Source organism: Heptranchias perlo, chromosome 1 (assembly GCF_035084215.1).
Source record: "Heptranchias perlo isolate sHepPer1 chromosome 1, sHepPer1.hap1, whole genome shotgun sequence".
Lineage (NCBI taxonomy): Eukaryota > Metazoa > Chordata > Chondrichthyes > Hexanchiformes > Hexanchidae > Heptranchias > Heptranchias perlo.
The window spans coordinates 94537022-94557557 of NC_090325.1; the positions used below are offsets into that span (position 1 = coordinate 94537022).

Below are 20536 nucleotides of genomic sequence, written 5' to 3' on the forward strand. Positions count from 1 at the left end.
GCATTATATAAAAAGGAAGCTTTCTAGGTAGTGGGAGTTTGAAAATGTGAAAGAGACAAGTTACTTCAAGTGACTGTCACCAATAATTTGGGGGAGGGGAAAGAGATGGAAAGAGAGATATAGCACAACAAACTTCCTTAGTCAATGTCAATTCTTATTTTTGTGAACATCTCTCATCTGCTTCGTTGGTGGTCCTGCACAATGTGTCATAAGCCATGGGAGGTGAAGGTAACCTTTGTTTCCCAGGATCCATTCTAACACTTTACCTTTGTTTTGAAAGATAGCAGGAATTTTTTTTAAATGGATGAACTTGCACTTATGTATCACCTTTCACATCTCAGGACATCACAAAGTTTTTCACAGCCAATGAAGTACTTTTGAAGGGTAGTCACTGTTGCAATGTAGGAAACGCAGCAGCGAATCTGTGCACAGCAAGATTCCACAAACAGCAATGACCAGATAAATGACCAGATAATCTATTTCAGTGATGTTGCTTGAAAGATAAATGTTGACCAAGATACCAGGAGAACTCCCATGCTTTTCTTCATATAGTGCCATGGGATCTTTTACATCCATCTGAGGGGGCAGATGGGGCTTTGATTTAATGTCTCATCCAAAAGGCAGCACCTCTGATGGTGCAGCACTCCCTCAGTACTGCAAAGAAGTCCCAGCCTAGGTTAAGTGCTCAAGTTTCTGAAGTGGGACTTGAATCCACGACCTTCTGACCAGAGGCAAGAAGGCTACCATTGAGCCAAGGCTGACACTGATGGACTGATTGAGTATTAATGCATCATGGCAGCCACCAGCATGCTTGACAGAACTGATTCCTGGAATCACAAACCAGTTGAACATTTAGGGAGGGAAATCCCTTTGTGTTGATGAAATGATAAGGAATGACAGTCGGAGGACGTGTAGTAACCAACAGCAGCTGGAACCCTGGTAGATCTTCCACTCTGTAGAAACTGACAGCACATTTGGTTATTTGCTTCCATCTAGCATCAAACTTGATAAAGTCAGCAGCCCTGCCACAAAGGACATTAGTGACTCGTCTTACACTAGCATGGCCTGACTGATAGGGCAGAAGTCACCACTTGCATGTTGAAATAAGCCAGTGGAATAAAAATTGACTGCTACCGTCACTTCTAGTCATCTTCTCCGCAACGGTAAGCATCATCCTAGCTGCAGACCTGAGCATCAGTTCCAGCTACAACAGAAATCCTGCAGGGCATCAGGACTGAATCAAAGCTTCCTATGGCATAACTCCAGAGATAGATTCAGGAAGAAGGAAATTAGTCTCTGCATGTTGTTGGCAGGACACCTGGAGGGTCTGCTCCTTTGTTGGTGCTGCCTTATGAGACATGCTTGTCCTGAAACTACTTGCTCCTCTCCTCTCCTTCATCTTCCTCCAACATATGAAAAATAATGGGATCCCCATATTTCAGCCTTCAAACAATTTGCCCCCAAATCACGTGGTTCGGTATCCACTCCAGGAGGACCTGGTTTAGCAGCTGAAGCCTTTGGATCAGCAGTGAAAGCAAAAAAAATACAAAAACTATTTGCAACCAAACAGCTTGTGCAGTTTGTGTTTTTGTGGTTTTCAAAAGACATATATTAAATCTAATACTATAATCAGTAAGTACTTATTGATAATCAGTGGGGAATTAGTGAAAAGATAACTCCCCATTTTAATCTGAATAATCTAATTGAAGTGGCACATCCCCACTGTAGCAATTTAGCTTCTAACTTGTGCAGGTTTGGAAGCTCTGTATAATATGGCGTCAATATGTCACTAGTTGAAGCATTTCAAATCACTGCAGAACATTTTCATTTGTGCTGATCACTATATTATGGAATAATCAGGGAGAGAGTTACAAGGAGGTAACATTCCTCCCTTGATTTTCTTCCTTTATCCCTCTTTTCTTAGAGACAGTGATTCAGATCAGTGTGCTATTCTATGGGCAGCCACAGCCCTCCAGTACATCGGCCCACTCGCCTCATGCAAGTCTAGATACAAGTGTTGCTGGACTATTTGTTTCCAGGAATCAACACAGCCAAGTTCAAACCTGTCCTCCTTAGCCACACACATATCTCCCTCGCAAAACTAAGGACAACAAGAGGCAACTGTTAAAGCTCCCAACTACTCTGGGTGACATCAACTGACTTAGAACATTCCAAAGTTCAAAGCTGGACCTTTCTAGGTCAAGCTCAATAACCTAACTCAAGGCCCAATAACCCACTGAAGATACAAAGCTGAAATGCTAATATGGAGTGTTCAGATGTTGGGGGCTGGAGGAGTTGATCATCCAGAAGCCAAAAGAGGCAACAATATCTTGAATACATCTGGAACTAAGATTTTGCTTCATTATAGATTTATTTGTGGCATAAAATAAAACAATCCTTGAGGCACATCAGCAGTCCTGCACCTGACATTTATTTCCCAGATGTTTTGCAGTGTGGAGAACCCTGGGAATCAGTATCTAGGAAAATGTTTGGCCTTGGATCAGCCCTCCCTCCAGCTTAAAAACAAGCATGAAATGAGTAGTATTTATATGTAAAAATCACAAGGGAGCACTTACAGTGGGACATAAGCAATATAAATTAGGCTACAGTCATAAATACCAGCCAAAAGTTTAAATACATTCACAGTGAGAGAAACTGGGAGACAGCAGAGATCTGTGCCACTTCAAAATTCTTCTTGTACTCTTTTGAGAACTGTAGTACCATTTTTGTACTTTGTTTCATTTTTTTTTTAAAGTACTATAAGCATAGCAACACTAACTACTACTAAAATGCTTTTTAGATCACTGGAAATTTATAGAAAATAATTTTTACACTTTATGAATTAATGTAAAGACATTCTCATAAAGTGGTAAACCAATAGCCCCAGGAAATAAAGAAAGACTTGCATTTATATAGTGCCTTTCACGAGCTCAGGATTTCCCAAAGCACTTTACAGCCAATGTAGTGCTTTTGAAGTGTAATCATTGTTGTAGTGTAGGAAACACTGCATCAAATTGCACACAGCAAGGTCCCACAAACAGATATATGATAATGACCAGATAATCTGCTTCAGTGATGTTAGTTGAGGGATAAATATTGGCCAGGACTCCGGGGAGAACTCCCCTGCTCTTCTTCGAAATAGCATCATGGGATCTTTCACGTCCACCTTAGAGGGCAGATAGGGTTTAATGTCTCATCCAAAAGGCAGCACCTTCGACAGTGCAGCACTCCCTCAGTACTGTCAGCCTAGATTTTGTGCTCAACGGTACTTGAACCCACAACCTTCTGACTCAGAGGCAAGAATGCTATCACTGAGCGACGGATGGATGCACATACACACACGCACACACTATTCAGGTGCTTTACAATGCAGATAGTGTTGTTCCGATTTCGTCATTATCTGTGTGCTGTTTGTGTCTTCAAGGCACTGACCTAAACCTTTGTTCTGGGGTTTGGTTCTTAATTGGCAGGAAACCAGGAGAAACAGCAAGAGACAGCAATGTAAATACTTGCCCTCCCCCTCAAGCAAGGAATGCATATATTTTATAGTCATTAAGTCATTATACAGTTTTGTAAACAGAGGAACACGTTCGCACACTGAGTCTATTGGTGTGGTTGCACATACTGAAAAGAATGAGCTTTTAGCATCATCCCCAACATTCAGCTGGGTCAGTAAGCTATTGGGGATCCTGTCTACAGAGATTTCTTTAAATTACGACCTAAACAAGAAGCGGGTTGAACAGAATTATGGAACTTGTGGGGTGCTGTCGCATCAAGTATTTTTGGTAGTTCCATTTGCTTTTAAAAATCAGGATAAATAGACAATGTCACCTTCTTAATGCAATGTTGTGTGTGCTAGATACACCAAAAAAAACTACAGAAAAGTTAAAAATAAAGTGCTGGAAATCCATAGAAGGTCCATCAGTATCTGAAAAGAGAAATGATAGCTTGATGTTTCAGGATGGGAATCTTCCTTTGTTCTGACAAAGAGCTTCCACCCAAAACATGAAACGAATTTTTCCCTGAGATTCTGACAGGCCTGTTGTGTATTTCCAGCATTTTCTGTTTGCACTAATCAAGGATGCCCCAGAGCATGGTACATTGGTGAGACCATGCAGACGCTGCGATAATGGATGAACGGACACCGCGCAACAATCACCAGACAGGAGAGTTCCCTCCCAGTCGGGGAACACTTCAGCAGTCAAGGACATTCAGCCACCGACCTTCGGGTAAGTGTTCTCCAAGGCGGCCTTCGAGACACATGACAATGCAAAATCGTCGAGCAGAAATTGTTAGCCAAGTTCCGCACCCATGAGGACGGCCTCAACCGGGATCTTGGGTTCATGTCACACTACACGTAACCCCACCAGCGAACATATGTTATCTGTTTTTAATATAACGGGTTATTTGCTGTCTTTCTCTTCCTTCCGGATGTTTCTGCCTCTCTCTCTCTGTTTTTTTTTGGTTATTTGTATATTCGGTGGCCTTGTAGGTAACACCTCTCTGTCTGCACACTGTGATTGCCTTGGCAACGGGCAGTTGGAAAGACTTTCTGTAATCACCAGGTATTGTTCTGTGAGTTATAAATGCGAAAGGTTTGAGGATTTCATTTCCACAACATTCACCTGAGGAAGGAGGAAGCCTCCGAAAGCTTGTGAATTTCAAATAAAATTGTTGGACTATAACTTGGTGTTGTAAAATTGTTTACAATTAACAACTTTCTCAGGTAAGAAATTCTAATAGCAGTCTTCTGAAAAACAGTAAGAGGTAGAAAATAAAACCACCACAGATGATGGGGCTAGCTACTGTCTAACACCAGCAGCACACACTAAATACACAGAAGAGCCACAGCTACAACATATGATTTTTTTTAAATGGGAGGGATGGTGAATTTGTCTCCGCACAGAGCTGATCTGAGTAACCTGTGTAGGGCAGTACTCCAAAAATGTTATTAGAACTGCCACTCAAAGATATCCAAATGTCTACAGAAATGGACAGACAAAACAAAATGGGTCTATTCATAATTTTTGCAAGCATTTAAAAAAAAAGTCTTAATGATTATTAGACTCCCTCTAAGTATCGAGGTTAATTATTAAGGGGGAAAAATTGGATAAAGGTCCGTTCTGGGCGATGCGCTAACACCCCGCACCCGACAGACCCTGGGGCAGACAAGATGCAAGTTTGGACCCGAGGGAGCACTTACCTGCAATCAGCGTTCCTTTCCAGGCCTTGCAAGTGGAATGAATGCAATTCACACTTTCCACCACTAGAGGGAGCTCCTTCTCTTAAAGGGAGGATGTTTCTTAGAAATCTCTTAAAGGTAGCTTGTACCTGTTATTTGCTGAAAATAACAGTCTACTGTCTGCATGGAGTCTGAACAGAGATCAGACATCGCACACGTAAAATACAGATGCAGATCCCATCCCAATGTTTACACACTGATGAGTTATGTTAAAACATTGAATAAAGGTTGCGCACTACTAAATCCCACATCCTCCAATCTGTACGCTAGACCTCACCAATCTGCCGATCTGAGTTGGTACCAGGCCTGCGAGAGTGCGTGCACCGAGATTTTCTGCTGATGCACTAGAGACCTTGAGTGCAAGAGGTGGACAGAAGAAGGGTCATCCTATATCTGCAGGGGGCGAGGGGTGGGGGGGGGGGGGCAAGAGGCCTTCCAGACATATACACAAAAGGCAGTGGGAGACGAAGTCAATGCCAGGCGCACAGCATCATGAACATGGATGCAGTGCAGGAAGAAGTTCAATGCTTTGACATGAGTGGTCAAGGTGAGTGAGGTCAACTGTCAAGTGGTGTCTCCTACCAACTGCATCACACAGCACACCCCCCCATCCCCCACATACCAATAAACTCTTTCCATCAGTACTCAACTCTTCCAATCAGATGCTTCCTCTCGCCCTTACACATTACCACTGTTTCAATCCGCTCACCCACAACTCACAGGCCACACACACTGGCAGCTATTCAACCATGACAGGCACATCACCCAAGCACCATGTCCCGCTTTCTTGCGGGAGAAGGTGGCGCATATCAAGAGGCCGTAGCATTTAGCCCCTCAAGTCTGTCCCACCATTCAATGAGATCATGGTGGACCTGTGACCTAACTCCATATACCCGTCTTAGCCCCTTATCCCTTAATAACTTTGGTTCACAGAAATCTATCAATCTCAGATTTAACATTCACAAGTGAGCTAGCATCAACTACCGTCTGCAGAAGAGCATTCCAAACGTCTCCCATCCTTTGCATGTAGAAGCATTTCCTAACTTCACTCCTGGCTCTAAATGTTAGACTATGTCCCCGCGTCCTAGTATTGAAGTCTAGAAGACCTCCAAAAACAGTGACAAATGTCTCGGCAGCCAGAGGCAATAATCCAGCCACTAACCTGTAAATCCTGCATTGTCCCTTCAAATAGCGCCGGTGGGGGGGGCCCTCCAGGCACTTTAAGACACGTTCAGATGGTCAGGGTTAAGACGTTGAGTTGAGCGTTAAAGTCCCAAAATGGTGTCTATCACTTTGAATCAGCGTTGCTCACTGATTGAAGCCATTTTCTCCCTACTTTACATGATTCCAGCGTTCGTTATCTGCGCCTGCGATGGCGTCTGGCGCACGTCAGGCAGGAAACATGCATGCACGTCCAAGACACCATCTTGGATGTCGGGGAGGCCATGTGGCGCCAAAACAACGGGCGCTACACGGCCCAATTTAGCACCCTAAATCTCCCACCATTGCACTATTTTCACTTCTGGCCATCAAAAAATAATGACCCCCTTTACACCATCAGAAGTTAGACCTGACTTTGAATGGCTTGTGTAGCCAAGATGAATTTTGTGTTCTGAACTGGTCTCCGCTCCCATTAATTGCGCTCTTCCCCAAAAGTAGGTTTCACACAATAACTAATCAGCTCACTCAGCTGCAACCAGAAATTAAACATAGTCTGTACGGCTCAACTACTCACTGGATAAATTCACCGAATCATTTGGAGAGCCTCATGTTCAAATACATGCACACTATTTTATGTACCCGAATAAGATTATACCTGTAAAGGTGCCTTACTTAACATTTTCAATATATAAAGGGGGCAGCTTCACTCAGTTAGGATTAAGGTATTTACACCTGAAATACATAGCTGCTGTACTGTATTCACTCCAGATTTGCATGGTAATAAGCAGCCACTGCACTGTACATGCTCCAGAAGCCACACTTCACATTATTCCTGAAAATAAAGTTTATTATAGAGAATTGACAGAATAGTGACATCAAAACCAATGGGGTAAATTTTATGAATGGGTGCTGCCGGCATGGAACCTCGCCCACTGGGGACTCTTAGCGGCAAACTGCAGGCATGCTGCCCATTTTAAGTGGACAGAAAATCAAGGAGAGACACGCATTCGTAAAACTTACCCAAATGTCGTCTGACATGCAGGGAAGGTATTACCACCACTACACTCCAACGCTCATTTAAATGAAATTAAAAGTGTTTCCAATAAATAATTGTCAAATAAACTGCCAATTTTTTAACTGGTTAAATAAAAAGACAAGATTGAAACTTGCTGGTGTCAGAATTAGAGGTCTCTCGTAGCACTGGATGTGGGACAACTGTTTAATTAAGTCAGTCAGCGCAGCCCACACAAGTCTGCCTTGATCCACACTGATTCACCAAGTCCATGAAGCTAGATTCTACAGGCACTGCTATTTCTTCAGCATTCATGCAGCATATGGTACAAATAATCATGCACATTTTGTGTACACACACACACACACACACACACACACACACACACATATAATGATGCCACTTATAATTTTACATGCTGTTACATGCCACACCAGCTGGAATTTTATTTGGCCTAAAATTTGATCCCCTATGTTTAGGTTGGTAAACATCCAACCAAATCTAAGCTAAGTTTAGTCCCACATGCTCTCCTTTAATGCTGCTCAGATACAGTACCTTTTTGTTAGGATCTGAAAGTATCAACAGTACATAATACAAAGAAACACAGCTGGACACAGAGTTCTTTGTCTCTTCTACTCTTAAAAACATTGAATATTTTTTAGTGAAACCTTCCTTCCCCTCACCCCCTCCCCCCTCCCAGAAGGAATATGCAATGTTTCCATGGGAGATAATTGGGCAACTAAAAAACTGTGTTAAGAGAGCTGGGCAAAAGAATAAAGCGCACGTCTGTTTCGTAAAACATATTAACATTTTTGGAAGTGTCAGTAACTTTGATATAATGTTTTAAAAAGTTGAAAATTATAAAAGGAAGTAATTGAAAGTTAAAAATAGCAGATTTAAACCCCCCACCCGACCAAATAAAAAGCAAACATGCCATCCGCTTTGATGGGGACACACATCATTTGTCCCTTAGAACATTCCCTAGCTAGCTCCAATGGTGGCCTCTCTAATGGTGCATTTATCTACAGCACTGCTTCTCTGGAGGAGCTGAGTCCCAGCAGAAGGAGTGGCTTTCAGCAACACCCGGAAAAAACAATGGAAGATTGCCTCGGCTTTGCCAGCCACTTTTTTGGCGAGCAGCTGAACATTCAGCCTGCCCTGACAAGTTAGAGATTCCACCTCCTCGGCAAAAACGATCATAAACTGCAGCTATCTAAACAAGCCCGCATGCAGAGTTGTTCGATGTCGCCGGTGATATGGAATTTTATGCCTATATAGCACCTTTAACATAGAAAAAAATACCAAAGTACCTCAAAGGGGAGTAATCCAAAAAAATGGACAGTCAAAAAAGGAGATATTTGGAGAGGTGACAAAAACCTTGGTCAAAGAGGTAGGTTTTAAACAGGGTCTTAAAGGCCGAGAGGGAGAGGGAGAGGCGGAGGGGGTCAGAGAGAAAACTACAGAGAATGGGGCCAAGGCGTCTGAATGCAAAGCTGCAAACCATGGGACGAAAGGTATGGGAGATGCTCAAGAGCCAGGAACAGAGAGTTCGGGGGAGGGGAAAGGCCAGGAAGGGATTTATGCAGGAGGATGAAAATTTTGCATTTGAGCTTTGGAGGACCAAGAGCTAATGTAAGTCAGGGAGAACAGGGGCGATGAGAGAGCGGGACTTTGCAGGATAGGATACAGGGAGCAGAATTTTGTTTGACCTGACGTTTATGGAGAGTGGAGGATGGCAGGAGGCCAACCAGGAGAGCAGTGGAATAATTGAGTCTGGAAGCGTCAAAGACACGGATGGGGGTTTCAGCAGCACATGGGCTGAAGCGATTGATCTTACGGAAGAAGTATGCGGTCTTTGTGATGGAGAGGATGTGGGGTCAGGAGCTTAGCTTAGGGTTAACTAGGATGCCAAGGTTGCAAACAAACAGGCCGGTTCAGACTGAGGCAATGGCCAAGAAGGGGAATGGAGTCAGTGGTAAGGGTATGGAGGGGCCAGAGATGATGGCTTTGGTCTTCCCAATGTTTAGCATGTGGATTAAAAAGCCCCTGTACAGAACAGAGTTGACCAATACAAAGTATAAAGAGAGCATGAATACATCACACTGCACCAAAAACATTTTTTTCAATTAGCAAAGCATAAACAAAGGTTTTTCCTTTCAAAGAAAATGCTTTGCTCAAAATTTGCTCCAGCATGCCTCTGTATATCTCCTTAACTCAGTTCCATGTGAAAAAGAATTGGAATTGCTGGCGCTTAAAGTAGATTAAATCCCTTAGATTTAAAGGAAGATTTGGCCCATATTAAATTGATTCATACGGTGTATAACACAAACTCAATTCTATCACACTTGCATTAATGGTAACTTACTAAAGGGTTCCATCCTTGGCCCCCTTTCCTCTTCTATGTTTACATGCTGCCCCTTTGTGATATCATGCAGAAACAAAAAATAATCAATTGACTGTTGGACATCTTAAGGGCATAAAAGGTGCGACATAAATGCAAGTTCTTTGTTTCTTTATGTGTACTGACACTCCGTTTAGCATCTCTACCTCCTCTATCGATCCCATGGACATCGTCACTCTCCAACAGCCTACCTGACACCAAGACTCAGACTAGCCTCAATTTCCTTTCATCCTCTTCGGTTCTTATAAACACGTACACATTTCCATCAACCTCTCTTACCTCCACCACAGCCTGAGCCTAGGAGGTACAGAATCTTGTCTTACTGCTCAATCCTGAGCTCAACTTCCTCCACCACATTAAAACCACTTTCTTCCACCTCTAAACCATCACTCACCCCTTCCCCTACCCATCCCACTAAAACCTTGATCATTTCACAGCTAGATTTTCTCAATGCCGTTCTTCATGGTCTTCCTGCTTCCACCCTCAATAAAGTACAAGCCAGCTAGAACGCTGCAGCTCATGTACTCACTCACATCAAGGCCTGTACCCTTCCCTTGATCGGCATCATGGGCCCCAGGATATAGAATTCCAGACTGTGCTTTCATCCCCTTCCAATCCCTCTCTCCTTTTCTTTCTCCTGCTTGGTGTCCATTCAAATACCCACTGCCCTGTAAAACACTCCGAGAGGTGTCTCTGTACGTGAGGAGTCCTATGAAAATGTACGTAATGAGAAACCAAAATTTACACCAATTGAGGCTTTGCTCCCAGATGCAGTCGCCAACCTTTTTATTTGCTTTTCAATTTTTGTCTGATTACTCTCCTGTGAAGCACCTTGGGACATAGATAAATTAAAATTGTTGTTTCCGTGCTGCCTTTTCCTCATAAGTTTGAATTTTTTAATATATATTTCTTGTTAATTTCCACCCCCTATGACTATTTGGTAGTTAAATTGAGCCAATCGGTACACTGCTTTCAGGCCAACACCATAATCTGTCATTATGCAAAATCACAAAGATGATCTAATCTACTTTCACTTCCCATGTCGAAACATCTAGCGTCCTCTTCCAGTTTAAATTGTTAACAGAATCCAACACGGTGGTGCGTAATAATGTGAACACCTGTAACTGAATAGATTTTCAAGTTCAATATTTTTTGACCTGCACTGTCTCCCCATCAATCTCAACGTCTTCTACAAATCCCTCCAAGGCCTCCCTCCGTCCTGCTTTTGCAAACAGCTCCCGCCTTCAATTCGACCTCAAACCCTCCGCTCATATCTAAGCTACTGTGTATTTCTTCTCCCCCCCACAATAGTGGCAAACCCTGCAGTCTGGAATTCCTTTTCTGATCTCCTTACCACATTTCTCCACTTCTGAAAGCCCCCTCAGAGCCTCTCCCCCTTCAACCGTGGCCTTGCTCGCCCCTCCCCCCTCACCCGTGGCCTCGCTCGCCCCTCCCCCCCTCAACCGTGGCCTCGCTCGCCCCTCCCCCCCTCAACCGTGGCCTCGCTCGCCCCTCCCCCCCTCAACCGTGGCCTCGCTCGCCCCTCCCCCCCTCAACCGTGGCCTCGCTCGCCCCTCCCCCCCTCAACCGTGGCCTCGCTCGCCCCCCCCCCTCAACCGTGGCCTCGCTCGCCCCTCCCCTCTCAACCGCGGCCTCGCTCGCCCCTCCCCCCCTCAACCGTGGCCTCGCTCGCCCCTCCCCCCCTCAACCGTGGCCTCGCTCGCCCCTCCCCCCCTCAACCGTGGCCTCGCTCGCCCCTCCCCCCCTCAACCGTGGCCTCGCTCGCCTCTCCCCCCCTCAACCGTGGCCTCGCTCGCCCCTCCCCCCCTCAACCGTGGCCTCGCTCGCCCCTCCCCCCCTCAACCGTGGCCTCGCTCGCCCCTCCCCCCCTCAACCGTGGCCTCGCTCGCCCCTCCCCCCCCTCAACCGTGGCCTCGCTCGCCCCCCCCCCAACCGTGGCCTCGCTCGCCCCCCCCCTCAACCGTGGCCTCGCTCGCCCCTCCCCTCTCAACCGCGGCCTCGCTCGTCCCTCCCCCCTCAACCGTGGCCTCGCTCGCCCCTCCCCCCCTCAACCGTGGCCTCGCTCGCCCCTCCCCCCCTCAACCGTGGCCTCGCTCGCCCCTCCCCCCTCAACCGTGGCCTCGCTCGCCCCTCCCCCACCCCCTTCAAGCGTGGCCTCGTTCGCCCCTCACCCTTCAACCGTGGCCTCCTCGCCCCTCCCTTTCAACCGTGGCCTTGCTCGCCCCTCCCCCCCTCAACCGTGGCCTCGCTCGCCCCTCCCCCCCCTCAACCGTGGCCTCGCTCGCCCCTCCCCCCCCTCAACCGTGGCCTCGCTCGCCCCTCCCCCACCCCCCTTCAAGCGTGGCCTCGTTCGCCCCTCACCCTTCAACCGTGGCCTCCCTCGCCCCTCCCCCCACTTCAACCGTGGCCTCGCGCGCCCCTCCCCCTTCACCCGTGGCCTCGCTCGACTCTCCCCCTTCACCCGTGGCCTCGCTCGACTCTTCCCCCTTCACCCGTGGCCTCGCTCGACTCTCCCCCTTCACCCGTGGCCTCGCTCGCCCCTCCCCCCCTCAACCGTGGCCTCGCTCGACTCCCCCCCCCTCAACCGTGGCCTCGCGTGCCCCTCCCCCCAGCTCTTCTCCCAATTCATGGCCTGTGTCCACTTGTCCCGATTCTCTCTAGTGAAGCACCTTGGGATATTTTGCTTCATTTAAGGTGCTGTGTAAGTTGCTGTTGCTAAAACCAAATTTCACGAATTATTTTGTGTTGAGGGCACTACTATTCTTTCATTAGTGAACACTTTAAGCCATCCCTCCCACAATGATTTTTAAAAAATGATCCTGCACCTCAAATGTTCAGGGGGTACAGGGAAGGAGTCCGTTTGTTTGCAGATTTGTGTCAGTGCTTCCCGACTGAGAAGCACCAATACTGACAGTCCAGTGTCCAGCTGGCCAGGAACTAAGCAGAATGTATATATATATTAAACATGTATTAAATAAGTGTATACACTAACTTTGCAGAGAACAAAGAACAGGATCAACGGCCGTATAGTAGAAATAAACAAAGAAGCCTTATATTTTTTTTTTAAAAGTTCAACCAAAGCTAGTTTCAGTTCAAATTCAAAGTCAAAGCCTGAAACAAACAACTTAAAAACACTGCATTTCAATTCAAAACAAATCATATCTTAGTTTAGCTTCAAGCTTGGGTTTGGAAAGCTTCTTGTAGGAAAAAAGTTAGAAACCAGTCCAAACAAAGCTAATTAGATCCCAGCAGTACACAGGCCCAATCATTCCAGGTTCACAGAAGTGTACCTTCTACACCTGGTATGTTGTTCACTCCCACAGCAGTCGTGGGATTAGTATCCATCATTAATTCGGTAACAAATGATATAAAATCTAGACAGACTGTATGTATATTATATATATATATATATATATATATATATATATGCTCCTTACCTTTGCCACCCAGCTGAACAATGGTGCCATTGTAAAGTGTGCAGTTAACATACACCTTTAACTACATTGGACCAAGCATAAATGTGGAGCTGGCTTTCCTCTCAAACTTAAACCAAACAGAAAGTGCCTGCAGACCACGGAGCAGTTTGTACAGATCCCAGCTTTCCTTACGCGTGAGGTCATCATCTCGTCTCCCCACCCTCGCCTTTCACAATCAGACTTTCAGCGGCCTTTCAAGCCGCACTTTGTGAAGAGAATGTGTTTAGGCCCCGAGAGAACACACCCGCCCACATCGAGCAGCTCAACCAACAGAGCATACTGCACATTAGTCAGGAAGCTTGTGAAATGTGGAAGTTCTCGCTTGACAGCCTTGTGTAAATACATGACGACAGATGCAATTCAAATAGGTCTGCTGATAAATAGTACTGCAATTTCAAATAGTGATGATGGGGCGGGGGGAGGGGGGAGATCACTATTGAGAGTACTGTACCTGATTAAAAACCTCAAAAATACCTCCAAACAAAGCAAGGGAAATTAAATCTTCAGTTTTACTGCAGATAAATCTTTAGAAAGGCAGTTAGGAAGGGAGAAGCACAAGATTTTGATCATCCAAGGCAACAGAATTTAAAGGAACTTGTATGTTATTTTATCAAATTGAGGATATTTTGTCTTCTCATTTAAAACAATTAAGAATTGAAGTACATATTATATCCCTCCCTCGGGAGAATTTTTATGTTTTTCTATTATTGCCAGAGCAGCTCTACTAACATTTCTATCTGATATGGGAGCGATTGGGTTACAGTGACCGATGCAAAAAAGAACTTCTGGGTTCGGCCCCAAGATCAGCATATGAAGCTGGGTCAAACTGCAGGTGGGCAGAACCATACAGCCAGATTTCCCTCTTCTGATCAGTAACCTGTGATTCCGGCTAGAAAAACGTGCAAAGTGCAGGTTTGTGGACAGGATTGGGCTCAGCCATGAATTCCTCCTCCCCTCATTCCAAAAGCCTCACGGTACTCACCATGCAGGCTCACGTACCTGTCAGAAGCTGCTTCTAGATCATGTAAGACCTGTGTTAGTCCTGCTCACTCCCAATATGCAGGTCTCACACAAATGGCAGCAACCCCCCAAAATAAACGTGTCAATTTGCTTAAGACCAGCTGGAATTACATAGACATTACAGCACAGAAACAGGCCATTCGGCCCAACTATGCCAGTGTTTATGCTCCACACGAGCCTCCTCCCACCTTACTTCATCTCACCCTACCTATCAAGATATCCTTCTATTCCTTTCCCCCTCTTGTACTTATCTAGCTCCCCCTTAAATATATCTATGCTCGTCGCCTCAACTACTCGATGTGGTAGCAAGTTCCAAATTCTAAACCATGGAAGACCTGATTTAAAAAAAGAACTGGCTCTTCCTGGCCACCGGCCTTAGTAAATCCAGCAAATTCACTTAGGGGCTGCCACCAGCTGTTTGAGAACCACCCATTGGGAGCTCACAGCCCCAGCATTCAGGGCAGCAGGGAAGGAAATTGAAGGGAGACTTTATTTAAAATCACTTTCACTTCATTTTCAATAACTTTCAAGGACAGACTATAAGCTCCTGAATCTTGGGCTATTTTCTTGGAGAAGTGTACTGGTTTTGAGTCCACTATGATATAGAATCATAGAATGACACAGCACAGAAGGAGGCCATTCAGCCCATCGTGCCTGTGCCGACTCTTTGAAGGAGCTATCCAATTAGTGCCATTCCCCATAGCCCTGCAAACTTTTCTCATTCAAATATTTATCCAATTCCCCTTTGAGATTTATTACTGAATCTGCTTCCACCACCCTTTCAGGCAGTGCATTCCAGATCATTACAAATCACTGCATAAATAAAAATTCTCCTCATCTCATCCTCTGCTTCTTTTGCCAATTACTTTAAATCTGTGTCCTCTGGTTGCCGACCCATCTGCCACTGGAAACAGTTTCTCCTTATTTACTCATCAAAGCCCTTCAGGATTTTGAACACCTCTATTAAATCTCCCCTTAACCTTCACTGCTCTAAGAAGAACAAACCCAGCTTCTCCAGTCCCTCCACATAACCAAAGTCCCTCATCCCCGGTACCATTCTAGTAAATCTCCTTTGCACCCTCTCGAAGGCCTTGACATCATTCCTAAAGCGTGGTGCCCAGAATTGAACACAATACTCCAGCTGAGGCTCACTCAATGTTTTATAAAAGGTCTGGCATAACAGACCACACCCAGGTCTCTGTTCCTGCACCCCCTTTAGAATTGTACATTTAGTTTATATTGCCTCTCCTCGTTCTTCCTGCCAAAATGCATCACTTCACACTTCTCTGCGTTAAATTGCATCTGCCATATGTCTGCCCATTTCACCAGTCTGTCTTATGTCCTTCTGAAATCTGTTTCTAGCCTCATTGTTTATTACATTTACAAGTTTTGTGTTATTTACAAACTTTGAAATTATGCCCACTATACCAGAGTCCAGATCATTAATACATATCAAAAAGAGCAGTGGTCCCAACACCAAGCCCCTGGGGAACACCACTGTATACTTCCCTCCAGTCTGAAAAACAACCGTTCACCACTACTCTGTTTTCTGTACCTTAGCCAATTTCGTATCCCTGCTGCCACTATCTCTTTAATCCCCTGGGCTTCAATTTTGCTAACAACTCTATTATGTGGTACTTTATCAAACACCTTTTGAAAGTCCATAATATACAAAATCAATCGGACTACCTTCATCAACTCTCTGTTACTTCATCGAAGAACTAAATCAAGTTACTCAAACACAATTGTCCTTTAACAAACCATGCTGGCCGTCATTTATCAACCCATTTGGTTTCAAGTGACAATTAAATTTGTCTCAGATTATTGTTTCCCACCACCAACATTAGACTGACTGGCCAGTAGTTACCGGGTTTATCCCTCTCCCCTTTTATGAGTGAACCAAACTAGATTGCCCAATGAAGGGTAACAGAAACAACTTTACAAGTTCCCCACCACGTAAATCAAATACATGAATTTTTTTTTAAGTGGAGGGGGTAGAAAATTAAATCCTTACAGGCACTTCAATACTATACCCCACCCACCACAATACAACTTTAAACTATTTGTCAACATACTTGCTACCATACGGAGGATCTCCCATTCAGAATTCAGACTAAAAACTATTTATTTGGGGCCTAGGGCTCAGAACCAATGTAAAATAGCCAGGAAAGTATTTGGTGGGGGGGGGGGAGAAAGAGGGAAAAATCACCCCTGTGCTCACCGACCTACATTGGCTTCCAGTCCAGCAACGCCTCAATTTTAAAATTCTCATCCTTGCTTTCAAATCCCTCCACAGCCCCACCCCTCCCTATCTCTGCAACCTCCTCCAGCCCTACAACCCTCAGAGATCTCTGCAGCTCCTCCAATTCTTGCCTCTTGCGCATCCCCGATTTTAATCAATCACCATTGGCGGACGTGCTTACAGCTGCCTAGGCCGTAAGCTCTGGAATTCCCTTCCTAAAACTCTCCACCTCTCTCTCCTTCTCTTTCCACACCACCCGAGGAAGGAGGAAGCCTCCGAAAGCTTGTGGGATTAAAAATAAAATTGCTGGACTATAACTTGGTGTTGTAAAATTGTTTACAATTGTCAACCCCAGTCCATCACCGGCATCTCCACATCCTTCTTTAAGATGCTCGTTAAAACCTACCTCTTTGACCAAGCTGTCCTAACGTCTCCTTATGTGGCGTGAGGTCAAATTTTGTTTGAAAATCGCTCCTGTGAAGCGCCTTGGGATGTTTCACTCTGATGAAGGTGCTACATAAATGTAAGTTGTTGTGACTATTGTTGTAGTGGTAGATTTGAGAACAGTGCCTCCCATAAGCTGGGAGGACCAGAGCTGGAGTGAGTTACATTGGAAGAACGACCCAGAGATAAAGATAAGAGATAGAGTTAAAAATAGAAAGTGTGCTAGACAGAAAAGTAATGATGGGAAGTGTTGCATATAAGTACATTACCTGTAAATGTAAGGTTTTTATTACATTAGGAGAGGATTGCCTGTGATGTTGCTCACGGTGAGTTGGATGATGTGCTGAGTTATGTAATCAACGTACTGATTTTTTTTTAAACCTTTTTCAAAATCTAGGACACGGAGCAAAATGTTTGGGGAGATCTTTGGAGTTAAGTGGATGTGTTGCAGTACTGGGTGTGGCAGCTTATGGATGCATTGGGAAGGTGGCAATATAGCTTTGGGAGTGGCACAGGAAGGTTTCAGGGTGTGGGAGTATGTTTTAGGGATGTAGCAGTGGTGAATGATGGATTGTGGTAGTGACATGGTGGTGCTGCCATGTTTGAACAATGGGGAGGTGTCACCATTGGGGAGTAGAAGGGATGCTAGGCTCTGAAAGGAGGAGAATCATTGGTGTGGGATGGGTTGTGGGGACTGGAAGTATTGGGAGGAGTGTCCAACTATGTGACAGGATTGGGAGAGGGTCTTGGGATCAATGTTTATTTGGAGGTTGAAGGATACAGGACATACCTGGGGTTAAGAGGAGAAAGGCAGGCAGTATTGAGGGGAGAAATTTCTTTCATCCGGCCCGAGTTTGCTTTCCCGCCCTCCCCAGTCTTTAATTTTGTCTCAGTTCTTTATTCTCTCCTCTTCGATTCCTGTTTTGTCTCCTACAGTGTTTTTTGCTGTGTCACTGTGGTGATGGCTTCATCCTTGCAGTTCCTGGCTGTGAAGCAATTTTTTTTTCTACAATTTTCTTTTAAATTCATTTTGCTGGGACTTTTCCTGTCTCCTTCTTTGTTTCTGATGTAATTTGTTTTTCAGCCTTTAGTTTAGCTTGTAGGTGATTTTTCTTGTGGCAAGGATTGAGCAATGTTCTGGTGGGGTTTGAACAGGGGTGCAAGTGAGACGCAAAAGGGTTATACAAGAGCGCAGAGCCATGGAGCAGTTACCTGGTTCTCACAATGCCATAAAAAAATTTAAATGGCAAAAGATTTTGTGCTGAGTTGCAGGTGAGAAGGTGAAATAGGGATAATGTGTGAGATGAAAAAGCCCCACTGAAGCAGTTGAAGCCACAGCGATTGGATTCTAAGAATTTCATTAATAAAATACATATTTTTTTAAATACATAAAAAAATCATTTTCTTCGACATCAACCACCAAACCCACAATATCTACCATCTAGAAGGACATGGGCAGCAGACGCATGGGAACACCATCACCTCCAAGTTACACATTAATCTGACTTGGGACATATATCGCCGTTCCTTCATTGTTTTTCGGTCAAAATCCTGGAATTCCCTACCGAATGGCACTGTGGGAGTACCCTCACCACATGGACTGCAACAGTTCAAGTAGAAGGCTCACCACCACCTTTGCAAGGGCAACTAGGGTTGGGCAATAAGTGGTGGCCCTGCCAGTGATACCCATATCCCAATAATAATAAAATGTTTAAGTTAAGAAGCCTGAAGAATTACAGGAAATCAATTTAAAATTCTGAAAATATACCTGGGGTTGCTGAGAGCTGCTGCTTGCAGGTCACAAAGTGGGAGCTGGACATGGACCTGGGAGACAAAGGGCTCAATTTTACCATGGTTGGCAGCAGGGTGCAGGTGGGGGGGGGGGGGGCGAGGGGCGAAGGTGCGCGTGGCAAACCCGCATGAACCAAACTTACGTTTCCGACGCGATCACACGTTGATTGATAGTAGTTAACGTCCTCTGGGTTTCGCGCCCGGCAGCTAGACTGACTGACAGGCTGACTGCCGTCAAGAGCTGCAACATGAGGGGGGGGGGAGGGGCGAGAAAGAGAGGGAGCGAGATGCATCCGGCGCTGGACTGGAAGACTGGGGGGGGTGGGGGGGGGGAAAGAGAGAGGGGGGATATCGGGAGGGTGAAGAAGGGGACATCGGAGCAGGAGACATTGGAGCAGGTTTCAAAGGTAGGTACATTTAGTGTTTTCACTAACTTGCATGTTTTTTAAAAATTTATTTAGTCTCTTTTTCCCTGATCCGGCCCTTCACGTCTGGTTTCACCAGGCGTGAGTCAGAAGCAGTGGGCAAGCCGCCCAGGTAAGTTAAAAATCTTTCTAATCCCTTCATCTGTCACAGGTAAAGTGCCTTAAGTACCTCAATGAGGTACATTTTGCTCTTTAACTATCATCCCACCAGCTTTAATTGCCAGTGGGACTTCCGGTTTCGGGTCGCCTGCACGCACACAGGTGGGTCCCTGGAAATCTCGGAAGTCGGCGCGTTGGAGCCGGCTTCCGAACCCGAACGGGATTTTCGGACCTCCCCTGCCCCCAACGCAGCTGCAACTGTCCCCTAAAATCACCCCCAAGAGCCCCAATGATCACAGTCAGAATAAACCACAAGGCAAAAAAAAAGATATAGACAAACAGGGCTGAAAATACCATGTTTAAGTGTGACAGAAAAATATGAAGACGTGATGAAAATAACATGGCAGGAAAAAGTGCCACATTTACAGGAAGCATATTATTAAAATAAATATGTCAATTTGTTAGTGATTTGTCAATTTGCTGGAAACCTATGGAGCAAAAAAATTACAGGATTTTAGCACATAGAATTAATTGACACTAAAAAGGAAATCAAATGTCTAATGCAAACAAATTTTGCACTTGCATGACTGATATTACTTTAACATAAGCAGATAAGCATCAACAAACTCTGGACCAGTTTATCACAAATGTCAATGGCAAGTTCTCTTATCAGCAAGTAACAGAGCCATCCTTTGCCATTGCAAAACAGATTCCAAAGAATTGCTAACTTCAAAACTAGCAACAAGCTTGCCAACAGCGAGCTTGTACCTAACACATTTATGTACATATGGCCACCCAGGATCATTGAACCCCCAAGATAATACTTGTTTTCTTGCTGGTCACTGAATGGGTGACCACTTAGCACCATGAAAATAAGCCTCAGATTTCAACAGGAGACCATTTTAACATTAATATTGTTTTCAATATCATTTATTGCACTGGCCAAACTTCAACCATGGTGCTTAAATGTATCAAATCAATCTGAAAATTGTGTCTACAAATTCTAGTCAGTTTCAACAAAATTGAGTAGAAATAGCAAAAAAGGAAAATAAAAATGTAAAATGGAGGTTAAAATTTGCAGTTTACATTAAGTACAGGTGACTTGCTAGCAATACTCCAGCTAATTTTTAAAAAAACAGATGAAGTTGCTTTCAGAGAAAGCTATGCCAAAGAGTTATTTTGAGAAGCCTTCCTGATAAACA

The 20536-nt window shown here is 44.8% G+C and overlaps 1 protein-coding gene across 7 annotated transcripts in view; it reads right to left on the bottom strand.

The window, feature by feature from the left end:
* Positions 1-20536, bottom strand: part of tbc1d1 (TBC1 (tre-2/USP6, BUB2, cdc16) domain family, member 1) — a 262797-nt gene that overhangs the window by 161141 nt on the left and 81120 nt on the right. Inside the window, exon 1 of one of the 7 annotated variants that reach the window (XM_067988933.1) lies at positions 13275-13542. The exons of the other annotated variants lie outside the window; for them this stretch is intronic. Within the exon in view, the coding sequence (XP_067845034.1) occupies positions 13275-13325 (51 nt within the window). The 5' untranslated portion in view covers positions 13326-13542. Of the gene's footprint in view, positions 1-13274; positions 13543-20536 lie in introns of those variants that run through there. 7 annotated transcript variants of the gene reach the window in all.